Raw genomic sequence first — 17,466 nt, forward strand, 5'->3', positions numbered from 1 at the left:
GTGGTCACAGTGTGGTAATAAAGCAATTCCTGATGTCTTTCCTCATTTCTGACTACAGTACAGTAATAAAACTTCCCCAAGTACTAAAGAAAGATTGTACCTATTTCTCACCAGTTAGATTAACTACCCCACATCACCCACAGCTTACTGGAGAGAACGGGGCCAAAAAGGTTCCCTGCTGCACACATTATGGTCCTGCCCAAAAATCCACAGCCTTTGGTGTAAAACATATGAGGTAATTAAGAGCTATGGCATAAAAAATGTGGCACCTTCTCCAGCCACAGATTTACTTATTCTAAACCTTGAAGATACTCCGCCTAAAATCCAAACACTAATGGCCCATATATTGCTATCGACAAAAATTATTATCACTAGACATTGGAAAGAAACAGGGTGTGCTGACATAGGGGAAGTCATTTCCCAAATCAACAAGACTTGCAAGCTATTGTTCTTCAATCAAATAAATCCCAGAAGTTCCATTCCCAATGGGATAGGTGGATCCATAGTATACATTAACAAGAGTAAATAAATATAACCAACCAATAGTTCTGGGCCAGGTTCAATATGTTAATATGTTATTTACTGTTGTATGTGTTTACAGTTAAGTATTTTCCACTGCCGCTGCTTCAGGCTACATTTTGTTTAGGTCTCAAAGAGACTTATAAAGGTCATAAAGATACTGACAGCCTGGTTCATGCAATATTGAACCAAATAAGGATGAAAAGATATTAGGAGATTGAGCATATATTCAAAGTAAATGATATGTGTTTGTAATTTCATTTATGGTAACCTCAATGCCCATTTGTAATGATTGATATTGTAACAATGCCCATCAGGCTAGATTTTGGAACTTGTATAGTATGTTGTTAAAAACAAAAAAAAGATAGAGTGTACCTGCTTCTCCATACTCATGATGGCCTCTATCCAATCCATGTGCATTATGAAAGTGAGTTTGTCTAAAAACAGCCCAAAGGGGAGCACCGTGGGGCTGAGCCAGGTTTGGAGAATGCGTTTGCAACCTACCGCTGCCACCGCCGCCAACAATTGCAGACAGCCTTTGGTGCTACGCTGAGTTTCTGTGTCAGAAACAGACATAACGGACAGAATTTGTTAGATACTTTGTAGTAAAGGCCATAATTAAATGCTAGAAGGGTTGGATGACCGGACATTCTCACATACAGCCGTACAAGTTGGCGCCCTTGCCATGACACCACCAGCATGCGGTTCTATCTTATATGCCCATATGAAACCCTCCAACAGGAGTGATGTAAGAGCAGAACCATAACTGCAGTACATCTCCTGAAAGTGTGACAAAGGCAGAGACCTTAGTCCTTAAGTTCTGAAAGGCAGAGATCTGTACACATTTGTCATGGCCTTCAGGAGCTATACCCTGTCTGTACTCCATTCAGTGGGGGTCCCCACCGACCATAATCCAGCCCTGGTGGCGCCTCACCCTTGACCATGCACGCCATGAGAACAATAACAAGGGATTTGTCCGAATCTGTGTAGTCAGGCGGTCACAAGTGGGATGTAACAGGTTAGTCAGACGCATCCATGCGGCAAGGTGTTAACCTTGGGTGTTTTATGGTCTATAAAACGTCAGTGTATACTGAGGTGCTGTCTTTCCAGTCTCAAAGGATTCACATTTTAGCTGTTAAATTATACGCCCTGATGTTAGGGAAGTTAAGTCCACTGTTAAGCTTTGGCTGCTGGAGGATGTAAAATGCAATCCTCAGACGAGATGTCCCCCCCAAATGAACCTTTGGTACAGATAGCTAATTCTATTTGTCTTTCGGTATCAGAGTTAGGCCAGTGACATACGTGACGTTTTTTTCATTGCATTTTTGCATCAATGAAAAAATCATATTTGCACATTGGATTTTGCAATGGGTTTTAATTTAAAGTGTCTTAACTTGGCGTTTTCTCCCCTGCGTTTTTTTGTCTTCTTTTTTGAGGTGCGTTTTCATTGCGTTCTTAAAAGCGGTTGCGTTTTTTAAAACGCATGCGTTTGTGGTCTGCGTTTTGAAACGCATGTGATTACATGCACAAGATCACTGCATTTTTACAAATTCCAAGAGACAGCTGCATGCAATTAACGCAAAACAAACATTGCGTTTCTAAAAACACAAATACAAACAAACATTTGAAAAACACATGCGTTTTCAAAATCACAGCAGAAACACAACAAAAACGACACGTGTGTCATCGGCCTTATGGGTAGGGATTGCAAGAGATAGGTTTAGGGAATTCCACCATTTTTAGTAGGTTGGCCCGACCTATAAAAAGAAGAGAATGGTGTTGCCATTTGGAGAGTGTCTGCTCTAAATTCTATATGTAGGGAGTTATATTTATGTTATACAACTTGACAGGTTGTTTGGAGATCTGTACACTCAGGTATGTAAGGAAAGAGGTTTTCCACTTCAAAGGAAAGTTTACCATCTTGCCAGACCTTGTAATATAAGCGCTTCTGTTTTATCTAGATTTAAGGAATACCCGGACAATCGCCAATAACTGCAGTTTTTAGTCCGCTGCCACTAAACACACACATAAAAAGCTATGGTTACACAGATCTCCACGGCTGCTACCTAAGGCTTTATTCACACAGCCATAATTGTGACCGTGATCTGGCTGCCCAAATTGTGGTCAAATGAAACTTGGCGGGGAAAGGGGGTAATGCTTTAACTAATGCTGTCACAACCTAATTTAAACTGTCCGTCTGATGAATCTCTATCCATGAGAGGAAAGAGAGGAAACTCATCAGGTGCCACTACTGTAATGGTGTTCCCTAAATTGGAGCCAGCTACCAAAAGCTACACACTAGCACATAGGCTCTGAAGTGGGACATTGATTAATATCTAGTCTTGGGCTTGTGTTAACATAACAAGGGGGAATTTGTGCAGAATATTTTGCTTTAGCATCAGAACTACCTAAGATGTTTTCAGGATCATTTAGGTAGGAATGCCAACTTTGTTATAGGACACAAGGACACATCATTAGGCTGCTCAGCTTGAGCCTTCAAAACTCCAATTATTGCACCATCTTTCTTTCAGGCAACAATGGCAATTCCAGTTGTGGGAGCTCTGCTGATATTATCTCCTAATATTCCAGTATTGAGAGTTTTTTTAATCGTAAGGAAAAATGACATTGCAATATCTACCATTATGGCATAGCCCATATTTAGTATTAGTAGAGCATTAAATCATGAATATGTGTTGGGGTTGGGGAGGATGGAAGCCTCTTACCACAGATTAGGTGCATAGGTAGACATGTGATGCCCTCTTCAGAACATGTTGTAACACACACGTTGAGTTTACAGAAGGAGCTCATCATTCGTCCTGCTTCCTGTGTGTACACGATCCTCCCCTCATTCACATAACAAGCTGCTTGTCACCCAACCCTGGAAAACTATTTAGTGAGGAAGATGGTCCTGAACAGCCAGAGAAGTGGCACACAACAGCCGCTAGGCGGCGATAGTGCAGAGTGTCCCAGGAAGCAACTGGGAGAAAAAGAGCACAGTGCCCCGTGCTGGGAGGTGACCAGGAGGGAGCAGAGCCGGGCGAGGGCAACGGGCAGCAGCAGGGGTCACAGAAACTTCCCACAGGAGACTTGTCACTGGCACTGCCCGACCAGGAGATGACGGTAACACACCTGACTTCTTGTAGCCACCAGACACTGCAAACTTTCTAGGAACTGCTACTGTACTTACAAGGGACTTGTCACTCAGCATATTCTGCTGTGATATACAGTACACAATAGCTACAGCCATTCATATTGGATATATAGCTAGATACATTCATATTGGATAGAGAGCTAGATACATGAATAGTTGATAGATAGATAGATAGATAGATAGATAGATAGATAGATAGATAGATAGATAGATAGATAGATATAGCAATATTCATATTGATAGATAGCTAGATACATGAACAGTAAATAGATAGACAGATAGCAATATTTATTTTGATAGATACCTAGATACATTAATAGTTGATAGATAACAATATTCATATTGATAGAGAGCTAGATACATGAATAGTTATTAGATAGATAGATGGATGGATATTAGATAGATAGTTAGATAGCTAGATAGCAATATTCATATTGGTAGAAAACTAGATACATGAATAGTTATCAGATAGATACATAGATAGATAGATAGATCCATAGATAGCAAGATACGTACATATTGGATATATACATACACGTGCATTTGACAGATAGCTACATACATTTTGCTAGATAGCCAGATACATATATATTGATAGATAGCTAGATGAATTTGCATATATTGGATAGATGTCGAAATGAATACATAAGAGAAATAACTAGATACATATATATTGATGTAGACACATATATTGGATAAATGGCTAAATACATACATAGTTAGGAGCTATAGCAAGATACATATATATTGGTAATTAGCTAGATGTGTACATATTGATAGATAACTAGCACATACTTACTGGATATATACATACACATGTATTTGACAGATAGCTAGATGTATACACATGTATTGGGTAGATGGCTAGACACATACATAGTTATTGGAGAGATTGCTAGATTCATACCTATATATGTAGACAGCTAGACACATATATACATATTGGATAGGTAGCTAGATACATGCTTACTGGATAGATAGCTAGATACATACTTACTGGATAGATAACTATATACATACATATTGATAGACAGCTAGATACATACATATATGTAGATAGCTAGATACATAAAACCATAATTCATTTTAACAGATTTTTCTGTTTGCTGCCCTGCAATGTAAAAATTATTTTGGATATTTCACATTTTTTTCTAGACCTGTATTGTGTAAGCATTAATGTTAACTTTTATAGTTGGTATTAATGGGAAATAAGCACACAAGAACAACATACATTTTGAATAATTGTTACACTCTAATATTAACTAAATCTTGAATTTTATTGCTTCAAGAATAATTTGTACATGTTTGTATTGTATCATCTAAAGAAAGATACATATACTAGAATCAAAATCTACCATAATTGCAGCTCTACATATATTTGCATATAATTGCACATATATTTCAGTGTATACTGGGTTGACCTTGTGTACCTTATTTTACAATAATGGTTTTGATAACTATATTACTGAAAAAGGAAAAAAAAATATTCTTGTCTCTCAATGTGACCAGTTTTTGTCCAAACCATAGTTGGGAAAAATTGCATGTGCTATAGCAGTGTGAACACTGGTCTATATCGGAATTCCAGTTACCTGTCTGCTCCACCATCCAGCAGCTGCCGGACGCAGTCTACCCTGTCACCTAAGGCCGGGGCACATGTGACATTTTGAACCCGTTTTTGGGCCATTTTTAAGCAGTCCATTACAAAACGCAACATATGCGTTTTTTAACGGTCTGCTTAAAAACGCCCCAAAAATGGGTTCAAAACGCAACGTGTGCCACCGGCCTGAGGGTGCTGCTACACCTAAGGGTGCTGCTACTTGGACCTTTTTAAAGCATGTGTTTTCACTCTGTTTAAAAGTGCATGCGATTTTAAATGCATGCGTTTTTGAATGTTTTCCACTGCTTTGGCTGGTTTGAGCTGTTTTTTCTTAATTTCTAGAATTGTAGGCATTTGTGAAACAGATTAAAAAAAACAAACGCATCCGTTTTCAGTTCATTTAAAAATGGTCCAAGAACGCATCGTGTGACAGCACCCTTTGGGTCACTAATGGACTGTTATTTAGGGCAGCTTATCTGCTGCAGACGGGGCCATAGCCCACAGAGACGTGACAGGGTGAGTTTGCCACCACTTACCCAGTCTGACAGCTAGCGCCAAGCCTGGTTGTAGTTGCACTGTTGATGGAAAGATGCTTCTTTTTTTTCCTACGGAGGATTTCAGTTAATAAAACAAATACAGATAATCTCCTTATATGAAACTAATCTTTGTGCAAACCTGCCCGAAATTCATGGGACATTTTTTGCAACAGATTTGGAGGAAAAATACCACCTAAAAAACTTCTCAAGATCCTCTAGGGGCATAGCTTAATACAGGTATGCTGAGGTAGCAGCCACACCCAGGCCCTGGTGTCTTATGACTCCCAAAGGTCTATCTGCCACATGAGTAGACATCATTAGTATAAGTGACATAAAGTTAAGAAGGTATTTGTTACAGATTGCTCATTTGCCAAAAAAACAACCTGCTGACATCATATGTTATTATTACTAATATGTATCTAAGTTAGCTTCTCTGTGTCTGCTGGAAAATTGTTGTAGCAGCAGGTTAAGAAGGCTAAATTCATTAAAAATTTGGTTAAGTGAACCTGGGAAGGTGCTACAACTTACCGTATATAGTCGAGTATAAGCCAACCCAAGTATAAGCCGAGGTCCCTAATTTTGCCACAAAAACCTGGTAAAACCTATATTTTTTTAGTCGAGTATAAGCCGAGTTTGGGTTTTCAGCACATTTTTTGTGCTAAAAAACTAGGCTTATACTCGAGTATATATTCCATCTCCATGAATTTAACTGTATATAAAGGATAATTAAAATGTATTGGCACTCCTGCCAAGGTTTTTCAACTATGGGCATTTAAAGGTCATGTCTTATTTATTATATGTTATATGGCAAATATGAAAATTCCCAAATCACATAAAAGTTCAAAATAGAACATAATGTTGTACATAGCATGAAATATATCATAAAAATATGTTCAATAAGTCAAAATTTGGGAGGACACATCAGCTCTAGCAGTAGGGCCCTACTCAAGTGGGGTTATTTGTAATAATACCTTGGAATATTATAAATAACGCCTCTAACCCCTCATTGCTGTGCAGACAGATCTGCATTTTGTATTTGGCCTAATCTTGATACGATGGCAAAGGATGCTATAACATTGTATCCAAGGTTATTCATATCTTAGATGGTTGAAGTGAATAACTTCAAATTCTAGTTAGGACTCCTCATTCGTTAACTTGTAAATGGGCCCTTTACCCAGACAATTAAAATTGATTTTACATTATGTATGTATTGGTAACGTCTGTTACATTCTGGGTGCTTCTGTTGTTTCATTCACTTCCACCAAGGATTTTTCCTAAAATAAACTTTCATTTGTTAAATGCTGTTGCTCTATAAGTTGTAAATTCACCAGCACAAAACTACACCAGCTGAAATTCTGATATTTTTCTATTATAGGCTGCTGTGTCACTTATATGGCTGGGACTTCTCCCTCTCCTTGTACAAAGTCTAGACTTCACCTATCACAATTCTTCACAATTAGAAGCTATTTTAAAGGATTTCAACTCAAGATACCCTGCAATAACTTATCTTTACAGTATTGGGAAGTCAGTGGAAGGTAAGATTACTGTATTATGTTTGATAGGGAGATTGAAAGGGCTTATACAGCTTTTCTGTGTAAAAAATGAAAATTATTGCATCTCTATTAGGCCCCTTTCACACTTGCGTTTTTCACGCGCGTTTTCTGCGCGTGCTTTTGACACGCAGTACTTGCATTGCACTCTGACCCATTGTAACCAATGAGTCTTTTCAGACTTACATTCTTTTTCACGCACACACACGCATTTTTTTTAACGTGCGTTTAAATCTCGACATGCTCTACTTTTGCAAGTCACGTGAAAAACGCACCATACAAGTCTAAGGCCCCTTTCACACTTGCGTTTTTCACGCACGTTTTCTGCGTGTGCTTTTGACGTGCATAACTTGCATTGCACTCTGACCCATTGTAACAAATGGGTCTTTTCAGACTTGCATTCTTTTTCACGCGCACACGCGCGTTTTTTTTAACGCGCGTTTAAATCTCGACATGCTCTACTTTTGCAAGTCACGCACGTGAAAAACGCACCATACAAGTCTATGGAGACGCATCAAAAACGCATTGCACTCTGAGACACTTGCAAGTGCAATGCAAGTGCAATGCGTTTTATTTACGCATCAATTGCCATAGAAAAGATAGAGCTCAGTCCTGAGTCCATTTCACACGCATTTTCTGCACGTGAAAAACGCATTGAAATTGCATTAAAATTGCATTGAAAACGCGCGTGAATAACTGAGACACTGAACAAACTCTGATAACTGATTGCACTATGATGCAAAATGTGCGTTTTTCACTGACCAAACCCTGATCGCACCCTGATCAGACTCTGACGTGATCTGCAACGCAAGTGTGGAAGGGGCCTAAGATGCTGCTTCTTTCATTATGCATTTTCCCCTTGTTTATCCTGCTTGATGAACAAAGTAAAACAAATAATAATCAATTTATACTAGAATAGCATTTTATAACAATGAACACAGCTCGATGGTTTTTATTAATTGCTTAGCTTTTCATACTAGATATAAAATATACACCGAACATAAGACAATTAATAATAATGTGTAACTCAGATCGTACCGTTAATAATATTACAGGCTACAGACCAGACAAAATTAATAGAACCAAAAACGGACATTAACCCCTTATTATTGCACCTGTTTTCCATTTTAATTACCAAACTTTTTCGCCGGTTATTAACCCTTTTTGTACAGTATATTTCAAAAGCTTGCAAATTGGAGGTAGTTTTTTTCTAATATATGTGTGATGCATTGTGGAACCTACATAACATAAAACTTTTTTCTCTGGGTCAATATGAATGATTCCCAGCAACTTATTGTAGCTTCTTGAGTTGCTGCCTAGCTTCATCCAGCATAGCTTCTTTACACATAGATTGAATCTCATTCAAGATGACAGATGAAGGTGCACTTAGTTGCTTATTTGCTTAAACATAAAAAATGAGTTTTCTCTATTGACAGATCTGTGGTAAATAGAAATGTATGTCTGAAAACACTTACATTGCAAAACTGCATGCTATCCACACATCCTTATACATTCAGCTTCTGAAGCCCCAATGGATTGCTTTCCCTGCCAAGGATCAGGGCTTCAGCAGTATGCCACAATGTACTAGTCATTCAGTTAACGGGCTTACCATATAGTAAGTGACAAGCCTCTTTTTGCTATGCTAATAATTGGCACCCCATGAAATCTCTCTTGATTATGTAATATGATTATAATGTTGAAGCATTCCAGCACCAGGCCTCATGATCAGTACTCTCTGGGGGGTAGGTGGAGTTTTTTTTATTTTAAAACCAATCAAATAGTTGCTTTCATTTATCGGGTGTGAAAGATGAGAGCTGAACATGAAGTGAGGATTTGTTCAAACATGGTGTTTGGATGGCATTTACACATCCAATCAAAATGCCCAGGGGCGGGGCTTGATCGCATCTATGTTTCCAGTGAAACACATTGGTAACCAGCACCCAGTCTTTTGCATGTACAAAGACTCTTTGTCCTTGGAGGGCAAGCTTTCCTAATTGAATAAATAAAATGATCGTAATATAGAGGAAACTGTGACTGTAAGTAGATTATGGAATAACTGTCTCCAGTGAGTGTAATGTAGATCACTCCTGACGTTTGGCTCTCCAGAGCTGGTATTGTTTGTTTGGTTTTGGTAGCTCGGGGGCATTATGGTGCTGTACTTACTTTATCATGTTTTACATGTCTTTACGTGCTGTGAGGCTTACAGTATTTTCAAGTTAATATTTATATAAAGGGTGAAATTAATCTAATATTTATCCAATATCATGTAGCAAATTATGTGTTTTCTAATCCTACCTTGGACCTGAAAATGACAGAGCTCTGTTTATGTTTTGTACATTATGGCCCATTTATCATAAATAGTGAAAACTGGACTTTGTACAATTTGCTTCTGGGGTGTGTCAGATTCATCAAAATTGGTGCAGGGATTTCAATAATGTGATGGATCCTGCACTGCTCTGGTAGTGTGCACCATTTTCTATTAGGTGCATTTTATTCATGCTGCAGCAATGTGGTGCAATCTCCAACTAAACACTAACATGCCTCTATAGTTGCACATTTTTTTTGTCTTGTCGGACACAGTGCAGCCGTGACACAAAACTGGCGAGACACTTTTTAATACAAGCAGTTTGCATGTTACTTCTACTGCAAAGTCACGTTAATAAATGTGGGCCTGGTATATTCATTAGAATATTGGGGCAGATGTATCAAGCTGCCTAAGAGTAAGAATGTACTTAGTTGCCCATGGCAACCAATTATAGCTCCCCTTTAAAATATGCATGAGCACTGGTAAAATGAAAGCTGAGCTGTAATTGGTTGCCATGGGCAACTAAGCACATGCTTACTCTTAGGCAGCTTGATAAGTCTGCCCCATTGTTCTCTGTACCTTTTCCCTACCCCAGCCTCAGTGTAGTAAATGTGTGTTCATACATTGCAGTTAAAATTGCATTGTAATCAGTTGTGATGTGGTTTTAACTGAACAAAGGAATGTAAGTGCAGTTTCACGCTGCTGCTTAACCAAGGACCATGATGTCCTGAGGCATGGACCGATATCACTGCTAGGGTCTAAATTTTGTGCATGGTATTGAAATATGATGTACAAAGTTCCTGCTTCCCCAGGATGCAGCAAAGCCTACACTGTAATCATAAAAATGTATCTATAAAATAAAATATATAAAAAATGTATCTATATGAAAATGGACTGTTGTAAAGTACAACATATTCTGTAAAAAAAAAACAAGCCCTTAACGAGCTTTATAGACCACAAATTAAAAGTGTTATGCCACTTGGAAAATGGTAATGCCATGGTTTTATTCAATTAAATTGGTAAAACATTAGTAAATCAAGTTGGACCATACATTTGCATGGTGCTAAAGAGTTGCAAGGCATTTTTCATTATCGCTTATGCCAAACTCCCTCCCCCCCTCCTGTTCAGTGCTACAACCCCACCACCGTCCACACATGGCAACTTTAACGAAAAAACAAATATTTCATAGCTCGCAAAATTTTGTCCATGAGAATGTCACTGAAATATTTCTAGTTTCACCAGTCACATAAGAAGAAATGGCAAAACAGGTCAAATGTAAAATGCTGCTATGACAACAGGCTGAGTATGTGCACAAATTGACTCTCTATTCTGTGTCTTTAAAAAGTCATCTCCTGGATTTTGTGCACAATTCATTAATTTTTACATGTCCACAACTGAGTAGATTTATTAAATGTGTGTAAATCTGTTTCTGAAATCCAAAGCTGAGCCTTCGGTTTATGCTTCAGTTACTGCCACAGATTAAAGGGGTATTCTCGTCTGGGCATAAACATTCAGCTTCATGAATCTGCTATATATATATATATATATATATATTTATATATATATATATATATATATATATATATTTATATACATACATTTCTTCAATTAGATGTTATTAAAAATTTTTTTACCTGTGTGAAGATAATTTCTCACAAATGCAGTCATATGGTCCCTTAGAAACAAGACTGTGCCCGTGAGTACGGCCACCTCCTCTGGTGGAGGGATTGCACAAAGACACAAAAGGTTTTGGTACATGTAATGTTTGGGAGTAGCTGCATGTCCCACAGCCGTCCTGTGGTAATGATTGCTGTATTCAGGAGCTCAATATCGCATCTCTGGCCACCCCTGCCGAAATGTGAGGTGGTCGTATCCGAGGAAGCTATCAACATTTTTTTTTAATAACATCCAATTAAAGAAAGGTATATATATGGCAATTAAATCAAATGGGAATGCCCAGATGGGAATACCCCTTTAAGTTCTGTGTAAGCCTATTACAGCTCTGCAACAAGATTGAAGCACAGTACCAAAACTCATATTCACTCTCTAGTGCACCTGTGCAGCCGTGGCATCACCTGTCACTACCAGCCTCTGTCTGTATACAGTGGCTGCCGGTGACATCTCCTCAACACTGCAAGCACTCGCTTCAGCCTGCAACACTGCATCAGTGCTGGCCTCTGTATACAAACAGTGACCATCATTAACGTTCAGCTCCATGTCTGAATGGGAGTGCAAGAGATGGTGAGTCTGACCTGTTTAATATTTAAATTCCTCCCAGAGTAATGATAGGAGTAGTTTCCTGAACCCTAAAAACTTGTTTAAGGACATTTGGATCTATCCTCAGGGCAGCAGTGAGCAGTGAATGGCATAAATAAAATGAAAGGGGATGGCACAAACTAGGTCCTGCACTCTTTAGCTTCTGTAACTTGTGCTTTTTCCTAAAAATACTCACCTTATCTCCTTTGTATCTTGATCCAAATGGTCTTTGCTAATGTTTTCATCTAAAAAAGAGACTAAAAGCAGCCCAGAGTGCGGATACTCAATGTCCGGCGCTATGGGCTGCTTAATATTCATGCCCCCTGCCTCATGTCACCTCCCTCTTCATCAGGTCTCAAGGGGTTAATCAGTGCTGTTTAGTCTGATCACATCCAGTACAGCTCTGATCACTATCCGCCCTCACATGGGGTTGTTTCCCCCTGTAACTGGGGCTCTAATAGGTGAACATTCACTAAAAATGACCAATGCTAAGTGGCAGAGGTAGAATGTGGAATCTGCAGACCCTTCCCATGTGCTGTGGAGTAGGTCTAGTGTACACATCTTCTGGACTAGTGTCTTAAATTTATTAGAGGGGATGTATTTAGTGCACCTGCCTAGGTCAATTTTATTTTCGGATATGCTGAGGACATAGCACTTGACATTCAGGGTAAGGCCAGACCATACGGCAAACCCCCAACCCCTCCCCCACCAAAGGGGGTTCCTGGAAAATTAAAGGCACATGCAGATAAACTGGGGCTAGCCTCGGAGCATAGAACGGACATCACCGCTGGATAGTGAGAAGGTAAGCATGAAATGGAGAGCCAATTGGTAAATGATAATGTCTAAAATGCTAATATATTAGAAGAGGGATTCTACTGGACATACTGCGCATGCAGACGCATGCGCAGTTGCGCTTCCAGTATTATCCCACTTACATACATCATGCATGCGCGTATTGTCAGACGCATGCGTACTACCCTCCTGGCTCCTATTTAAATCTCCCACAAAGCCGGCAGTGACGTGAAACACAGCGTCCATGCCGGCTCGCGTTCATATCTATGTGAGTACCAATCCCCTACTCCGTATTGTCGCTCTGATTCCCAAATCATTTATTAAATACTATCCATGCTTCTATTTTCCCCACAGTATTCTCTTCCACTAAAAGCTCTTCATCTTACTTCGTCTAAGGTACTTACATATATCCCTAAGCTCATTGGGGCAGATTTACTTACCTTGTCCAGTCGCGATCCCGCGGTGCGTTCTCCGACGCTGATTCGGGTTCTGCCGGGATTCACTAAGGTCGTGCGCCCGATATTGAGCAGGAGTCGCTGCTGCGCTGAAGTCCGCCAGAGTTCACCTTCTCTGTCTCGGTGTATGTGAGTGCTATGTTTGCGACACAAATTTTCTTTTAAATTCCGCGGCTTTTCCAACGGCCACGCTCCCAATTTCTGTTGCGTTAAAGCCTGTCAATCCGATCGCGCGCGCCAAAATCACGGGGCAATTCGCCGCAAATCGGAAAAATTTAGGAAACCCGGCCAAAATGCGAGATTCGGACCCTTAGTAAATGAGCCCCATTTTGTCATGTCACCAAGATACTAATTTACTCAATTTATGTGGCATTTATTCACATTTTAGGACAGCATAATATCTCCCAGTACATCTATTGGGGACGTACCATACAAAGTTTAATAGGGTAGGCACCCATTTATATTTATTACTTCAAGTGCAACTAGGTTTTTATGTGTATGCTTATGGTAAAATTTTGTTCTTACTTATATTTTTATATGTCCATCTATCGATGTACCATTAGTGTTATATATTTATACACATATATATATATATATATATATATATATATATATATATATATATATTCAGTTTTATATTTTAATTCAGCAATGCTTATTGACTTTAAATAGACATTTTATAAAATCTTTATATCTGTTGTAGAAACTGTTTTTTTTTCGGACCTGATGAAGGAGGCATTCCCCTTCCGAAACGCGTTGTCTATCGAGAATTTGAATTAAACACTGTGAACATTGAGCAGCGCAGTCCCAGCCTGTTTTTTTCTTCTCTTTACCCTCTGCTTTGTGAAGGCACAGGGATTTAGTATTGACAGCAGATTTTCCCATCTAGAGAAGGGGAGTAAGGCAGAGAGATGAGAGGCAGGTATGTAATGTTGCAATGGCAGACACATCAACAGCCAGGATTTTTAGGGGTATATTTTATAAACTAGATCAATACAAAACTAAAACTATTCAAATATAAATCCAAATTCAAAAATCTAAAGGCAGCAATTTACATTGAGACACAAGTTCTTAAAGCACAACTGTAAAGTATAAAAACTTTTACCTAACTCTGCACTAAGCAAAAATAAGCAATTCTCAAGGTTTTACCTAGAGGCCCAGGTTAATCTCCATTTGCCATGCTTTCTGGTTGCCATGGAAAACCATGTAGTACAGCTAGAGATGACTGGACGTTTGTTGAGAGGGGCTGTGGGACCTGCAGTGATGTGACAAGCATGTGACTCATCACATGCTTCAGATCGGCAAATTACAAACATGCAGTCCTGTTCTGGCTTAATTTCCTTGAGCTGATGTCACAACTACATCAGGAAAGCTGAATCTGAATTTAATGTTAAATATACCAGATATATGTCAGGCTAGGAAGAAGCTAGCAGCATGATGCAGGTAGCATTGGAATTGTAATTAAAGTGGCCGTCTGCTACCCTGCTATACAGCCTGCCTCTTCCTATGACTCCTGACGGATCTTTGTGCCCAGTTGCCTAAGAGAAAGCATTGTTATTGAGACTCTTGTGATTTATCCGTTGTGACCTCTGCTTTTTTTCCTAACTTTGATTCTCTGCTGCCTGCCTTGACCGTCTGCTACATTCCCAACTCCGATCCTGTGCTGCCGTTCCTGACCTCCTGGCTGACATCAACTCTGACTTTGTCTGCCGTAATTGTACCCAGTGGCGTAACTTGAAGCTGATGGGCCCCAGTGCAAAGTTTGTGCCAGGGCCCCAACTATAATGTATTGTTTATAGTACTAATTTTTACATATGGGAAAGGGCCACCTTATGGGCCCCCAAATCCTCTTGCCCCCCCTGCACCTCCTCAAGTTACACTCCTGTTTGTACCTCATTTGGCCCCTACCGCGGACAAAGTCGCACCTGTGGAACGACCTGGTGGTATCCCTGCTGCGAGGTCGAACCCACTTTATGGCGGGGTCTGGTGAATACAGGGTGCCACTTAGATTCTGCTCCCAGGTGTCGGCTTACTTCATTGCTCGCTGCGGTTCAGTGGGTCCACTACCACTCATTCTGACATACTATCAGATTACTACCTTCCCTCTTATTACAGCAGATCTGCAGGGGATGGACAAATAATAGAAATGGCAAACAAAATAACACACAAAAGTCACAAAATCAAATGCTGCAATACTGGTTAATGCTAGCTAACAATATACGTCAAGTATAAATATAGCCTGACCAACAAAACCATTCAAATTTTCAGATCTCATAAAGGCTTTATTATAGAAATGTGTCATGAGTGAACAGCAATGTACAAAAAGATAAAGACTTTATACAAATAAATGCGATCAGGCAGCAACTAAGAGAAGGTTTTCATATGAAGCACTCTGTTCCCGTTCTCAGATGATTAAAGAGTCTGTCACAAAAACTACATATGTATATATGGTATCAAAGGGAACTGTTATAAAAACTGTCATGAAAATATAAAATGTTTTGTGGTAAAATAAAGGTTTAGTGCTAACAAAAGATATTAGATGTGCAAAAGCTTGATCAACCAGTTTGACAGTATTGAGTTATTGTCCTTGTTCTACTTCTTCTTGGATCACAACATGTAGACAACAGAATTCTATTTATAAATGCATGCTATGTCATAGTTGCTTTTTAATTTTTTTCCTTTTGAACATAGTAAATAGATTTTGAGGAATAATTTCAGTGAATTGCATTCAAGTATAGTGTAGATTGTACACAAGATGAAACATCTGTCCGATTAAGTTCCCCATGGGGACAAAAAAATATAGGCTTAAAGGAAACCTACCACTGCTAATGGTAGGTATTAGCTGTAAACACCAAGCTTACCTTTGCTAGTGTTTTAAGCCGAAAAAGGTAAGCTCCGGCACCAGTTCACCCTGAGCTGGTGCCCGGTGTTTACAGCTAATACCTACCATTAGCAGTGGTAGGTTTCCTTTAATAAAGTGTTATATAGTGTAAGTTTTATTAAGTGATTATATTGTAAACATCCCCTTACCAAATTTAAATAACTGGTTTACTTCATCCAGAAATGTCCGCAATTTTGAATAATGCCACAACATTAACCACTTAAGGGTACAGCTCATTTTTGCCTTAAGGACACAGCCCGTTTGTTCAACTCTGCCTGTATCACAATATGCTAATTAACATTAACCATATGTCTGCTTCATAAGGGTTTTCAAAGTTCTATTGATTAGAAACTCACCACAAATATCCCAATTTTTAAAAACTGCACCCTCAAACTATTCAAAACAGTCTTTGTTAAGTGAGTTAACCCTTTAAGAACCTCGCAAGAATTAAAAAAACATGGAGGTTCTATTTGGAATTTGACAATAAAATTATTATTTAGTCTGAAAATATAAATGTTCATGCAGGGTAAAATGAGAAAACACATCTCAGATTTTGTAGTGCAGTTTCTGATGAGTAAGGCAATACCCCACAGGTGCATGTAAACTACTTTAGGGGCGCACAGCAGGGCAGAGAACAGAAGGAGGCATTGAAGTTTTGGAGGGCAGATTTTGAGGATGTTGTTTTTAGGTGCCATTATACATTTCAAAACTTCCTGTACTAAGAGAACAGTGAAACCCCCCCTATAAATGATCCTATTTTGAAACTACCCCACTCAGGGAATGTATCAAGGGTTATATTGAGCTTTTTACCACCACAGATGTTTTAAATAAAGTATTTACATTGGTATTAGTTTGTTACCTAGTTTCTTTAGGATGCAGTAATATCCCACAGATGGTGAGAAAGTGCTCTGTGGGCACATAAAGTGGCTCGGCGGATTTTGCTGAAAAATATCTCAGGTGCTGTGTCCCATTTGCTGAACCCCTAAGATAGCATGGCAGTAAAAACCATTAAAAAAACTAGACCCCTCAAGGATTGCAGTAACACTATATTTGGGGTCTCAATACATCGACTTCTAACCTTTATTAGCTTTTTATTTAGTGGGGGTTGCAAAAAAAAATTTCTCTAATACATTTTTACCTTTTTAGTGTTTTTCACACCAAATAACATAGACATGTTGCTAACATGTTACTTATGTTCTATGGTTCAGTATGATTACGGCAATATCTAATTTATATAGTTTTTTTTAATGTCAGATATGTTCTACAGAATAAAACTCATTTGGAGAGAATAATCCCTTGATTTTGCATTGCTATCTACTAAGCAGAGTATTTACTATTTTGTTGATTGAGCTGTTTAAGGGTTTATGTTTTTCCTGAAGAGTTGTATTGGTATCATGCATGGGTAAATGTGACATTTTAATCAC

At 38.9% G+C, this 17,466-nt stretch overlaps 1 protein-coding gene across 2 annotated transcripts in view; it reads left to right on the top strand.

The window, feature by feature from the left end:
* Positions 1-3,478: 3,478 nt before the first annotated feature.
* The window catches only part of CPM (carboxypeptidase M), a 50,185-nt gene continuing 36,197 nt past the window's right edge, over positions 3,479-17,466 (top strand). The window contains exons 1-2 of one of the 2 annotated variants that reach the window (XM_072146679.1): positions 3,479-3,639; positions 7,179-7,338. In XM_072146679.1, the coding sequence (XP_072002780.1) occupies positions 3,634-3,639; positions 7,179-7,338 (166 nt within the window). In that variant the 5' untranslated portion in view covers positions 3,479-3,633. Of the gene's footprint in view, positions 3,640-7,178; positions 7,339-9,319; positions 9,390-17,466 lie in introns of those variants that run through there. The other variant, XM_072146680.1, reaches the window with a different exon arrangement.

This window comes from Engystomops pustulosus, chromosome 4, assembly GCF_040894005.1.
Source record: "Engystomops pustulosus chromosome 4, aEngPut4.maternal, whole genome shotgun sequence".
Taxonomy (NCBI): domain Eukaryota; kingdom Metazoa; phylum Chordata; class Amphibia; order Anura; family Leptodactylidae; genus Engystomops; species Engystomops pustulosus.